Source organism: Oncorhynchus mykiss, chromosome Y (assembly GCF_013265735.2).
Source record: "Oncorhynchus mykiss isolate Arlee chromosome Y, USDA_OmykA_1.1, whole genome shotgun sequence".
Classification (NCBI taxonomy): Eukaryota; Metazoa; Chordata; class Actinopteri; order Salmoniformes; family Salmonidae; genus Oncorhynchus; species Oncorhynchus mykiss.
The window spans coordinates 26,743,742-26,757,044 of record NC_048593.1 but is presented as its reverse complement, the minus strand read 5'-3'; the positions used below and the strand labels follow the sequence as shown (position 1 = coordinate 26,757,044).

The 13,303-nt window shown below is 44.2% G+C and overlaps 1 protein-coding gene across 1 annotated transcript; it reads left to right on the top strand.

Moving 5' to 3' along the window:
* Positions 1-358: 358 nt before the first annotated feature.
* Positions 359-9,295, top strand: LOC110509884 (RING finger protein 208). Its single transcript, XM_021591065.2, has 2 exons — positions 359-1,286; positions 6,990-9,295. The coding sequence occupies exon 2, from the start codon at positions 8,106-8,108 to the stop codon at positions 8,922-8,924; it is 819 nt and encodes a 272-aa protein (XP_021446740.2). The 5' UTR covers positions 359-1,286; positions 6,990-8,105; the 3' UTR covers positions 8,925-9,295.
* The last annotated feature ends 4,008 nt before the right edge of the window (positions 9,296-13,303 follow it).

The window sequence follows — 13,303 nt, the reverse complement described above, 5'->3', positions numbered from 1 at the left end:
TGTGTGTTTGATGGATTAATATTGTATATGGAGTATGATTCATATGATATCTGCACATAGCCTTTGTCTTTCAGTAGGTTGTGTGGGTGAGTGAATGAGTGTGAGTGTGTGTGTGTGCAGGGGAGAAGGGGGTGGATTTTGTCAGGGCCCACATTGGCTAAAATATTTTCACTGGCGACTAGAAAACGTGATCCGGCTTGCAGAGGCACTGCAGCGGAGACTGCAGAGAGAAAGGCAGGGAGGGAGGGAGAGAGAGAGAGAGAGAGAGAGAGAGAGAGAGAGAGAGAGAGAGAGAGAGAGAGAGAGAGAGAGAGAGAGAGAGAGAGAGAGCAAGAGCAAGAGGGGGAGGAGAAAGCATCAAGACATTTTCAGGTTGAGAGAGAGAGAGAGAGAGACATATAAGTTACATACGGTGAGAGAGACGTAAACAGAGTATCCGTGAGCCCGTGTGTGTGAGTGTATGCACAGAGGCACATTGACAGAAGCTGAGAAGGAGAACGGGAGCACAGACGGCACTGAGGGAAAGACAACAACAGAGGAGAATAAAAGAAGAAAGGAAGGAAGAAAGACAGCAGTAAATACCTGAAGACCCGAGGCTCCTATTGAGACCAAATAGGAAGATAGAAAGAGAGAAACAGAGAAGAGAGGAGGAGAGGAAGATACTCAGAGAGACATCACAGGAGCTCAAGTAATTACACAACCTCTTTGGCAGACTGACAGACCGAGAGAAAGGAGGAGGGATGAAGAGAGAGCCGTTAGCAACCGCTGGGCCACACCACAGAGGAAAGGGAGAGAGGGAGGGAGTGTGAAGGACGAAGGGAACAGAGGAGGAGAAGAAGAGGGCTCCACCGCCAGCCTCTGTCCTCCATCATTGTTGCTGAAGGAAGGAGTGATGCACCCACCCTCTGACAGCTCAGGCTCCATCTTACCTTCCCTTCTTTCATCTTTACCTTCCTCCCTCCACCTCTATCATCTATCCTCTCAGGGTCTCAGACAGGAATGAGCACCTTGTCTCCTTTGCTCCTCTCCTCCTCCTCCTCCTCTTCTTCTTCTTCCTCCTCCTCCCTTATGGCAAAACATCATCTGTTCTGCTTTCAGATGCATGGGCCATTACATGCACAGTGAAGCTCTACCCTGTAACAAGACTACTGTCATTTCACAACACAGGACAGACAGTATGTCCAGGACAGTAATCTCCAAAATCAGCAACACACAGCAAGAAGCAGGCTTGGCAAGGTGGTTGGAGAACTGGGAGGACCATATGACAGGACTGACCAGCAACACAGGTAAAAGGATTGATCTAGGATCCATCAATGTGTGAGTGTACACTGAGGGAGGTCTGTGCATGATGTTTGTGTCTGTGCACGTGCGTTTTTTATTGCGGTTTGTGCATTTCAGGTTGGTTGAGAGAGTCGTTGCATCACAAGGACACATGCACGGGCTTAGACATACAAATACACACCCGCTATGCACACGCACACAACTGGTGGGGGGTCAGATTCAGTCTACTATATTCCATTGTGTGTTGACTGCAGGGGAAAGGGTATCTTTGGGGTATCTCAGATCTCTCTGGAGAGGGATGGGAGAGAGAGGGGAGTAAGGGGACCTGTCTGGAACTTCCTGTTGTGTAGCAGTCAGCAGCACTGAGGGATCTCCATATTGACCATGCACTGGGCTGGCGCTGCTGACTGCAGTCAGAGTGCAGAGCTGCGTACTGCTGCCATGCTGCGATTGCATAACTGCTGCTGGTGCACCACTCCCACACGCTGCTGCCGCGCCAAACCTGCTCCTTCCTTACTTACTAACTGAGCCACCAAACCAAGCTCCCCAGATACACAATGTAGCCTCCATCACTCAGCTCATACTCATCTCTGTTACTTGTCTCCCTCTCCATCCTTATCACAGCAACAGTGTCGGTCTGCATGCCGCAAAACTCTATTTGCCCAATCAATATGGCCACTGGAATATTGATTGACCATATGTTGCTCTACACGTCCCTCATAAATCCTTCATGCGGCTGTGTGTCAGGAGGGCATAGCCGCAGGAAGTAGGAGTGCTGCACCTGATAAATCAATATTTATACAGTGCCAGTCAAAGGTTTGGACACACCTACTCATTCAAGGGCTTTTCTTAATTTTTTACGATTTTCTTCATTGTAAAAAAAATAGTAAAGACATCAAAACAATGAAACAACACATGGAATCATGTAATAACCAAAAAAGTGTTAAACAAATCAAAATATATTTTATATTTGAGTTTCTTCAAAGTAGCCACCCATTGCCTTGATGACAACTTTGCACACTCTTGGCATTCTCTCAACCAGCTTTACCTGGAATGATTTTCCAACAGTCTTGAAGGAGTTCCCACATATGCTGAGCATTTGTTATCTGCTTTTCCTTCACTCTGCGGTCCAACTCATCCCAAATCATCTCAATTGGGATAAGGTCGGGTGATTGTGGAGGCCAGGTCATCTGATGCAGCACACTATCACTCCTTCTTGGTCAAATAGCCCTTACACAGCCTGGAGGTGTGTTTTGGGTCATTGTCCTGTTGAAAACCAATTGATAGTCCCACTCAGCGCTATTTCAGATGGGATGGCTCATCGCTGCAGAATGCTGTGGTAGCGATGCTGGTTAATTGTACCTTGGATTCTAAATAAATCACGGACAGTGTCACCAGCAAAGCACCCCCACACCATCATACCTACTCCTCCATGTGTCACGGTGGGAACCACACATGCGGAGATCATCCGTTCACCTACTCTGCATCTCACAAAGACACAGCGGTTGGAACCAAAAATCTCAAATTTGGACTCATCAGACCAAAGGACAGATTTCCACAGGTCTGATGTCCATTGCTCGTGTTTCTTGGTCCAAGCAAGTCTCTACTTCTTATTGGTGTCGCAGTTTCCTCTGAAAAGTTGATGTTGTAAAGCATTTTTTTTGGCCTGCAATTTCTGAGGCTGGCAATTCAAATTAACTTATCCTCTGCAGCAGAGGTAACTCTGGGTCTTCCTTTCCTGTGGTGAATGACAGTTCCATCATAGCGCTTGATGGGTTTTGTGACTGCACTTGAAGAAACTTTCAAAGCTCCAGACTGACTGACCTTCATGTCTTAAAGTAATGATGGAATGTTGTTTCTCTTTGCTTATTTGAGCTGTTCTTGCAATAATATGGACTTGGTCTTTCACCAAATAGGAGTATCTTCTGTATACCACCCCTACCTTGTCACAACACAACTGATTGGCTCAAACACATTAAGATGGAAATAAATTCAAAAAATTAACAAGGCACACCTGTTAATTGAAATGCATTCCAGGTGACTACCTTGAAGCTGGTTGAGAGAATGCCAAGTGTGCAAAGCTGTCATCAAGGCAAAGGGTGGCTACTTTGAAGAATCTAAAATATATTTAGATTTTTCGGTTACGACATGATTCCATATGTGTTATTTCATAGTTTTGATGTCTTCACTATTATTCTACAATGTAGAAAATAGTAAAAATAAAGAAAAACCCTTGAAAGAACAAGCGTCCATCTTTTGAGTAGTATTATATATAATAATCTATATGTAATAATAGTAATGACCACCGCCCCTCCGTCGACAGCTCAAAACATCTTCCCGCGGCCATGCAGGAGGATCTATTATTGTTCTGCTGGAGTTGACACTGTCGAGCTCTGACAGACAGAGACAGAGACAGAGACAGAGACAGAGACAGAGACAGAGAGAGAGAGAGAGAGAGAGAGAGAGAGAGAGAGAGAGAGAGAGAGGTAGGGAGAGAGTTAGAGAGAGCAAATAGTTATCATCAACATGATATAGGCTTATACTAATCAACAACGGCATATGCAGTAAAGCAGTGCTTTATGGAATTCACAGTCAATTTAAATGCAACATTTTATTCAGATGTGCATCAGTCAACAGGGATAAATCTGGGGATTTGTCCACAGCGAGCTCTAAGGTCATCATACCATTTACATAATCATAATACATCATAACCCCCACAGGGTAGAGCAGAGATATGCTGATGCCTTTATCAGCAAGACAGACCTGTGGACACTAAACAGAACATAGCCAGCATTATCTGTGTAGTAGTGCTGTGTGTGTTATAGGGGAACAGGCACCGTTCAACAAGTTATTTGGCCCAGTCCAGTTCAGGTCACCTGGGTGAGGCGTGTGTTATGGAGATGCAGAGGTACAGTAGAGGATAGAGGCAGGGACAGCCAGCTGATAGTGTCTGACTCATTCTGAACATGGTACCCTTCTCCTGCTCTCTTCACCACACAAGTGGAATACATCAAGGAGGTCGTGTGAGGGAGACAGCTGGACTGGGCAGTGCGTGTGTGTGTGTGGAGGCAAATGGAGGGAGGAGGAACGGGGGAGTGGAAGATGGTAGTAATGTTCAGGCTGTTTTGTTGTTGTTGTGTTAACGTGCACATTAGATGTGAATAACACAGTGTATTTATAGTCCTGCATCTTTAATGCGTCCATGAAATATGAGACTAGAAGTAGTCTGGCTTATTAGCGTTTAATAGCATTTTTGCACGCATGTTTGTCAATTCAATGTGTGTATCCTGGAATATCATGGGTGGTGTTTGTGTACAGAATGAAGGTGAAAATGTTATTGGTGTTCTGTGTGTGTGTGGGTATGTGTACTTATGTAGGAATGTATGTGTTGTGCGTGTTGGTTGAAAGAGATGCGTGTTGTTTGCTGAGATGACCTGTCAGATCTCTCCTCTAGCTTGAGCTCTGCTATCTCCTTCCCTCCCTTGTTTGTTTTTGCTGACAGGAACAAATATGCAGCACATGATTTCATTAGTTTAATTCTTGGGTGGGCGGACTGACTAGCTGACTGTACTGGGCTGGGCTGGCCCGGCCTGAGACAGCCAGCCAGACAGAGGGCCTTGGTATCTTAACAACATAGGCCTGACTGACTGATGTAGGGCTGGTACAGTTATAACCCTCCTCTATGCGTGTTAATACTGAGTCTGGTTCTGAGATGAGCCTCTTACATAATTCTATCCCAAGGTACTAACGTCGCACCTCAGCACGAGGCCTCCTTCCTCATCAGCTTCCATTTATATATCACTGTCGCCAAATGAGATGTTAATTTTAGATTATTAATTTTCAAGGCTGTGATGCTGTGAGGATCCTTGGCCTGAATGTTTCTGGTCCATTACCTCAATCATAAGACAGCTCCCTCTGACTGACCTGTTATGAATAATATCAAAGTGACTTACAGTCATGCATACATTTTACATATGGACTCCCGAGTGGCGCAGGGGTCTAAAGCACTGCATCTCAGTGCTAGAGGCGTCACTACAGACCCTGGTTTGATTCCAGGACGTATCACAACCGGCCGTGATTGGGAGCCCATAGGGCGGCACACAATTGGCAAAAAAAAAATATATACATATGGATGGTCTTAGGAGTTGAACCCACTACCATGGTGTTTCAATTACCAGGCTCTACCACCTGAGCTACAAAGGACCATATGATTATACATACATACATCAGGTGTGTTGTTTGTGTCTGCAACCATGAGAGCAGGCTGGTGTGTGGGGGTATGGCTGGATGAATGGACACTGAAGGGAATTATTGAATAATATTCTACCTCAATTATAAAACATATGCCCTGAACACAAATTTACTTGAATTAGCTACATATCATAAAGTGATAATACGTGGTCGGGAAATGTGTTGTATGGCACATATTGGCCTTGCCCTGGCAGATGCTAGTGTGAAATGGAGTGAGAGCATGCATGGCTGTGTACAGTGTGTGGGTTTGTGAACGAATGTGTGTGAGAGAGAAAGGGCGAGAAAGCTGTTATTTAAGAAGAAGCATTGCGGCACTGCAGTGCCGGTGGAACGCATTGAGAGAAATTGTGAGTGACACTGGCTAACGGCCCTCTCTGTCACTGAATGGGGTCAGATACAAGAGCACAATCAGAGACAACATAATGTTTTCATCAGCGAGATACAGGAGAATTTACACATGCCTGCTCAGCTTAGATGCTCTATTGGAACACAGTGGGGTAGTGTAGCTGATGTTTTAAGTGTCTGTATGGGAATGTGAATATAGGGAGAGAGAAAAGAGAGAGTGTGTTTGAGTGTTGGGGTTTGAGGGTTAATTCGCTAGGGTATTTCCGCCTGTAAAGGTATAGCTCTTTCACTCTGTGTGAACCTTCAGAGGAGGTTGGGGGCAGGAAACCACAGTGAAAGATAAAGACGCCATAAATAGAAACCTGGACCAATGTTGCACTCCCTTTTATTCTCTCTCACTCTCTCTCTCCTTCTCGCTCTTTCGCAGCATGTAGGTCAACTCCCTCACTCTCCTTCCATCTTCATGCATCACGTCTACTGAGAGCCTTGTGTGGAAGAGAAAATATGTGTAATTTTCCTCCATTGTTGTGTTAACTTGGAAACAGACATAGTACTACAAACAATCGTACATTTACGCCACCTACATAATGCACATTACCACTCGAAATGAAACCTACCCACACACTGATGATTGCCAATTGTTTTGCTCATTTGCCTCTGACCAAACATGAATCTTTTTCATGTGTCATATAGTAGGATGATAATAAGGGTAGACAGGATGCTAGAGGCATGAGGAGACCAGAAACACAGACTCATAATTCTTTCAGAAAACTAGCGTTCTATAACCCCAGTATACTTTGACAAATAGAGCGCCTTCTCCACAGTTAAGGATTTCAAAGGAGGGTGTTCTATTCTTAATATTTCTTAAAATAGAGAGAGTATCCACATCTGTCCACATCCATCATACAGTGTTGCAATAACGTACGTTAACAATTATACATAGTCATAAGGTTTTGTCCTATTTTTTAAATGTATAATAGAATTAATTTTGCTGGACCCGAGGAAGAGTAGCTGCTACCTTGGCAGCAGCTAATGGGGATCACAAATAGCATATTAATGTGTGATTTACTTTGATGGATGGTGTTTAATCAAACTCTCCTCTCCTTCCTCAGGTAACTGAGCCAAAGAGGATAACAGTCACACCATCTGACAGTCTGAGGTCACTGCTGTCACTCTGAACCTCTGAGGGACAGACACACAGACCGTGACGAAGAAAGGACCTCCCTGGAGACCTTCATCTGTCGACTAGTGGGAGCACCCCTTCACTCCCTCCTTAGAGAAATTCAGGAGGGGTGTGTTTAAGGGCAGGGGAGTCATTCCAAGAGCCTTCCATTGTCTCTGATACACCTCCCAAAAAATAACTCCGCCTTATGAGACCCCAACCAAGGGGGCCAAAGGTCACAAAACCATATTCAACCAAAAGCACAGGCAGAGAGAGGAAGAGTGGAGGTTCTAGTCTGAGTGTATACAGGTCGTTCACACACACATTCACACACTAGGCTGTTCCACAGCCTCAGCTAGAAACAGGAACAAAGTACTGGTTTCAGCAGCAACCACCTAGAAACAAGCTAGCCCCAAGCCCTGTTTGTGTCAGTTTCCCCTGACAAGCCACAGGATGCTGTAAGACAGTAGACTGAACTACTACTGAACAGCCCCTGCTGCTTGAGCTCTCCATTTTGAGAGAGTATAATTCTTCACAACCCTGTAGTGTTATGTGAGCATCTATATATATGTACATATAAGATTATTTATTGAGTGTTATCACTGAAAACATATCATTTGTGCTGATGTGTTGAGACCTGTCTGTTGTTCAGCTGCTATTGTGGTTGAATATTCAGTAAATATCTTTATTGTATATCTAAGACTGCACAGAGTAGTTTTAAGCTGACTAACTACCAGGCACGGACTGTTATCCCTGTCTATCAGTAGTGTTATTAAAGGACAGTATTTCTGTCTAATAGGGACGTCTTCTTCACTGCTCCAGGTTTGAGGGCTCTGGCTTTAGTCCTCAGTCCTTCTGTCCCACATAAAGACTCAGGGTAACAGCACAACAGACGTGGGAAAAATGGACAGAATCATACGCCCCCACGTCCCCTCTAATGGCTGACTTTGACACACCCAGGTCACTTCAGAGCGCCGACCTACTCCCAGCCCAAGCCAGGGGCATCGCCCGCTAAACCAGCCATAGCATCCTCTCTTAAAAAAAGACAGACACCCAAATACGCTTAATGTCCATGTCCTGCCTCAGGCGACAGCCTGTGACCATCCCCATGGATACCGTCAAGATCATCCAGTCAGAGAAGTTCCCCCGAGAATGCCCGGTGCCTGTCACCCAACCTCGCTTTGCCCCTCCCCCACGGGTGGCATGGGACGGAGGGGGAGAGGGAGAGATCATAGTCAATCAGGCATGCAGTGACCTAGCCCTGGACATGACCTGCAGGGATCTTGCAATGGAGGTGACCTGCACTGACCTGGCCCCCACCAGACCCATGGTCTCATCTCCCCCAGCCCCCATGGGCCGCAAGGAGAGCTACCTGGCCCAGCGCAAAGCCAGCTCCGCAGAGATCTGCTACCACCAGTTCCACTACAAGATGGAGGATGTCATAGTCAACCAGTACGTGCTGCGTTCTTCTTCAACGTCCTCCTCCACCTCCTCTTCCTCCTCGGGTCCCGTGATGCCCTGTGAACCCCTAGACTGCCCCACCTGCGGCCACACCTACAACTTTACTGGCAAGCGTCCTCGCATCCTCTCCTGCCTACACTCGGTGTGTGAGGAGTGCCTGCAGATCCTCTACGAGTCCTGCCCCAAGTACAAGTTCATCTCGTGCCCCACATGCAGGCGTGAGACGGTGCTGTTCACAGACTATGGGCTGGCTGCCCTGGCCATTAACACCAGCATCCTGAGCCGGCTGCCCTCTGACCCCAACGGCCCGGTGCAGTGGGGAGGGGAGGCCGACCGGAGTTGCTACCAGACGGTGCGCCAGTACTGCCAGTCAGCCTGCACCTGCCAGATCGCCAACCCCCTGTCCTCCTGTGGCATCATGTAGAGACCTAGGCAGGGGCCAAACTGGCATGACTTAACCCTGCCTCTTCTCTTCCACCTACCCTCCTCCTCTCTATCTCGCCTACATACAACCCCACACAGATGTATCTCTAGATTTAATATTACAGATGGATGCTGTCTGGGTCAAATGGATCGTGAAGGACACCGCTTGCAGACGAAAGCAGGGAAATGGCAAATAAATGTATTTTATGTATGAACTGTGAATCTTATTCCCCCTCTCTTGTTCGGATGTGTTTGTGTTGACATCTCTTTACATGGGAATGCTATAGGGGAGGCCTATCCCCTCAACCTAGGTAAATAAAAAAAATAAAAAAATAATAATAATAAAAAAAACACATTGCTGTTTGGTCTGAACTGGCTATGGATGTTCAGTCATTTATAGACAGGATGATAAAAAGTCAATGGTTGATGATTTAATATGTTTCTACATTTCTTTAAAGTCACACCATCTCTCTGCCTTGTGGTGCAGGGAGTAAAATCCCTATGGCTCAGTTCATCTGACTAACTCCTTTACATGGGATTAACAATGTACTGTTTACTGTCAACAATAAGCGGTACATTGTTGATCATCTGTATTTCTATTTGTATTTATTATGGATCCCCATTAGCTGCTGCCAAGACAGCAGATACTTTTCCTGTGTTCCAGCAAAATGAAGGCAGTTATACAGTTTTAAAAACATTACAATACATTCATAACAGAATTCACAACACACTAAGTGTGTGCCCTCAAGCCCATACTCCACTACCACATCTCTACAACACAAAATCCATGTGTTTGTGTGTCTAGTGCGTATGTATGCATGTGTCTGTGTCTATGTTTGTGTTGCTTCACAGTCCCTGCTGTTCCATAAGGTGTATTTTTATCTGTTTTTAAAATCTGATTCTACTGCTGCATCAGTTACCTGATGTGGAATAGAGTTCCATGTAGTCGTGGCTCTATGTAGTAATGTGCACCTCCCATAGTCTGTTCTGGACTTTGGGACTGTGAAGAAACCTCTGGTGGCATGTCTTGTGGGGTATGCATGGGTGTCTGAGCTGTGTGCTAGTTGTTTAAACATGTCAAGTAGTGATATAGTCAATCTCTCCTCTACTATGATATTGTTATGCATATTATTGTTTGCTCTCTGTGTACATCCAAGGGCCAGCCGTGCAGCCCTGTTCTGAGCCAATTGCAATTTTCCTAAGCCCCTCTGAGGCACCTGACCACAGGTGCGACACAACTAGAGCCTGTAGGACCTGCCTTGTTGATAGTGCTGTTAAGAAGGTAGAGCAGCGCTTTATTATGGACAGACTTCTCCCCATTTTAGCTACTGTTGAATCAATATGTTTGGACCATGACAGTTTACAATCCAGGGTTACTTCAAGCAGTTTAGTTACCTCAACTTGCTCAATTTCCACATTATTTATTACAATATTTAGTTGAGATTTAGGGTTTAGTGAACGATTTGTCCCAAATACAACGCTTTCAGTTTTTGAAAGATTTAGGACTAACTTATTTCTTGCCACACCTTCTGAAACTAACTGCAGCCAGTGACATGTCTTTAGTAAAGATTGAAAAAAGTAAGGGTCCTAGACAGCTGCCCTGGGGAAAGGGAAAGAGGGATACCTAGTCAGTTGTACAACTGAATTACTTCAACAAAAAACTCCTGATTCTACCTGGATTATGTTGGAGAGGCTTCCATTAAATAACACCCGCTGTGTTCTGTTAGACAGGTAACTATTTATCCACAATATAGCAGGGGGCGTAAAGCCATGACACATGCATTTTTCCAGCAGCAGAATATGATCGAAAATGTCAAAAGCCGCACTGAAGTCTAACAAAACAGCTCCAACAGTCTTTTTATCATCAATTTCTCAGCCAATCATCAGTCATTTGTGAACTGTAAGTGCCGTTGCATGTTGAATGCTCTTCCCTATAAGCGTGCTGAACATCTGTTGTCACTTTGTTTACTGTAAAAAAAGCATTTTATCTGGTCAAACACCATTTTTAACAAAACTTTACTAAGGGTTAGTAACAGGCTGATTGGGGGCTTTACTATTCTTAGGTAGCGGAATGACTTTCACTTCCCTCCAGGGCACACACGTTCTAGTAAGGTTAAATTGAAGACATGGCAAATAGGAGTGTCAATATCGTCCACTATTATCCTCAGTAATTTTCCATCAAAGTTGTCAGACCCCAGTGGCTTGTCATTGTTGATAGACAATATTTATTTCAACTCTTCCACACACTTTACGGATTTCAAAACTACAATTATTGTCTTTCATCATTTGGTCAGATATACTTGGATGTGTAGTGTCAACGTTTGTTGCTGTTATGTCATGCCTAAGTTTGCTAATCTTGCCAATGAAAAAAATCTAAGTAGTTTGCAATATCAGTCGGTTTTGTAATGAATGAGCCATCTGATTCAATGAATGATGGAGCCGAGTTTGCCTTTTTCACCACAACTTCATTGAAGGTGAACCAAAGCTTTTTACTATCATTCTTTGTCCTTTATCTTTGTTTCATAGTGTAGTTTCATCTCTTTATTCAGTTTAGTCAAATTATTTCTCAATTTTCAGTACGTTCGCCAATCGGTTGTGCAGCCAGACTTACTTACCGATCCATTGCCTTCATCCCTCTCAAACATACACATTTTCAACTCCTCATCAATCCATCAGCCTTGGGAACTTTGGTTTTCCTAGATATGACTACTATATCACTATATCAGATGGATCTGGATACTGCTTTCAAGCACATTTCTGCAGCATTAGTAAAGATGTGATCAATACATGTTGATGATTTCATTCCTGTGCTGTTTGTAACTACACCGGTAGGTTGACTGATAACCTGAACCAGGTTGCAGGCACTGGTTACAGTTTGAAGCTTTTTCTTGAGTGGGCAGCTTGATTAAAGCCAGACCATTTTTAATTCACCCAGAACATGTATGTCTATCTTGATATCACATACATTATCAGGCATTCCACACGTTATTCAGAAACTGACTGTTCACTCTTGGTCGTCTATAGCAGCTTCCCACAACAATGGGCTTTAGGTGAGGCAGATGAACCTGTAGCCATATTACTTCAACAGTATTTAACATGAGATCCTCTCTAATCTTAACAGGAATGGGGTTCTGAATATTAACAGAAACACCTCCACCACTGGCAGTTGTCTTTTCTGTAAATGTTATAACCTTGTATTGCTACCACTGTATCATCAAAGGTACTGTCTAAGTGACTTTTAGAGATAGTCAGAATATGATTGTCATCTGTTACTAGCAAGTCATTAACTTCACAAACCTTATTTCTTAAGCTATATACAGTACCAGTCAAACGTTTGGACACAGTCACTCATTCAATGGTTTTACTTTATTTTTACTATTTTCTACATTGTAGAATATTAATGAAGACATCAAAACTATTAAATAACACATATGGAATCATGTAGTAACCACAAAAGTGTAAACAAATCCAAAAATATTTTAGATTCTTCAAAGAAGCCACCCATTGCCTAGACAGCTTTGCACACTCTTGACAATCTCTTAACCAGCTTCCCCTGGCATGCTTTTCCAACAGTCTTGAAGGGTTCTCTCATATGCTGAGCACTTATACTGCTTTTCCTTCACTCTGCGGTCCAACTCATCCCAAACCATCTCAATTGGGTTGAGGTCGGGTGATTGTGGAGGCCAGGTCATCTGATGCAGCACGTCATCTTCTTGGTCAAATAGCCCTTACACAGCCTGGAGGTGTGTTGGGTCATTGTCCTGTTGAAAAACAAGTGATAGTCCCACTAAGTGCATACCAGATGGAGTGGCGTATCGCTGCAGAATGCTGTGGTAGCGATGCTGTTTAATTGTGCCTTGAATTCTAAATAAATCACTGACAGTGTCATCAGCAAAGCACCCCCACACTATCACATCTCCTCTATGCTTCACGGTGGGAACCACACATGGAGAGGTCATCCGTTCACCTACTCTGCATCTCACAAAGACACGCGGTTGGAACCCAAAATCTCACATTTGGACTCATCAGACCAAAATACAGTTTTTCACCAGTCTAATGTCCATTGTTCATGTATCTGGGCCAAGCAAGTCTCTTCTTATTATTGGTGTCCTTTAGTTGTGGTTTCTTTGCAGAAATTCAACCATGAAGACCTGATTCACACAGTCTCTTCTGAACAGTTGATGTTGAGAGGTGTTTGTTACTTGAACTCTGAAGCATTTATTTGGGCTGCAAATTCTGAGACTGGTAACTCTAATTAACTTATCCTCTGCAGGAGAGGTAACTCTGGGTCTTCCTTTTCTGTGGCTGTCCTCTTGAGAGCCAGTTTCATCATAGCGCTAAATGATTTTTGCGACTGCACTTGAAGAAACTTTCAAAGTT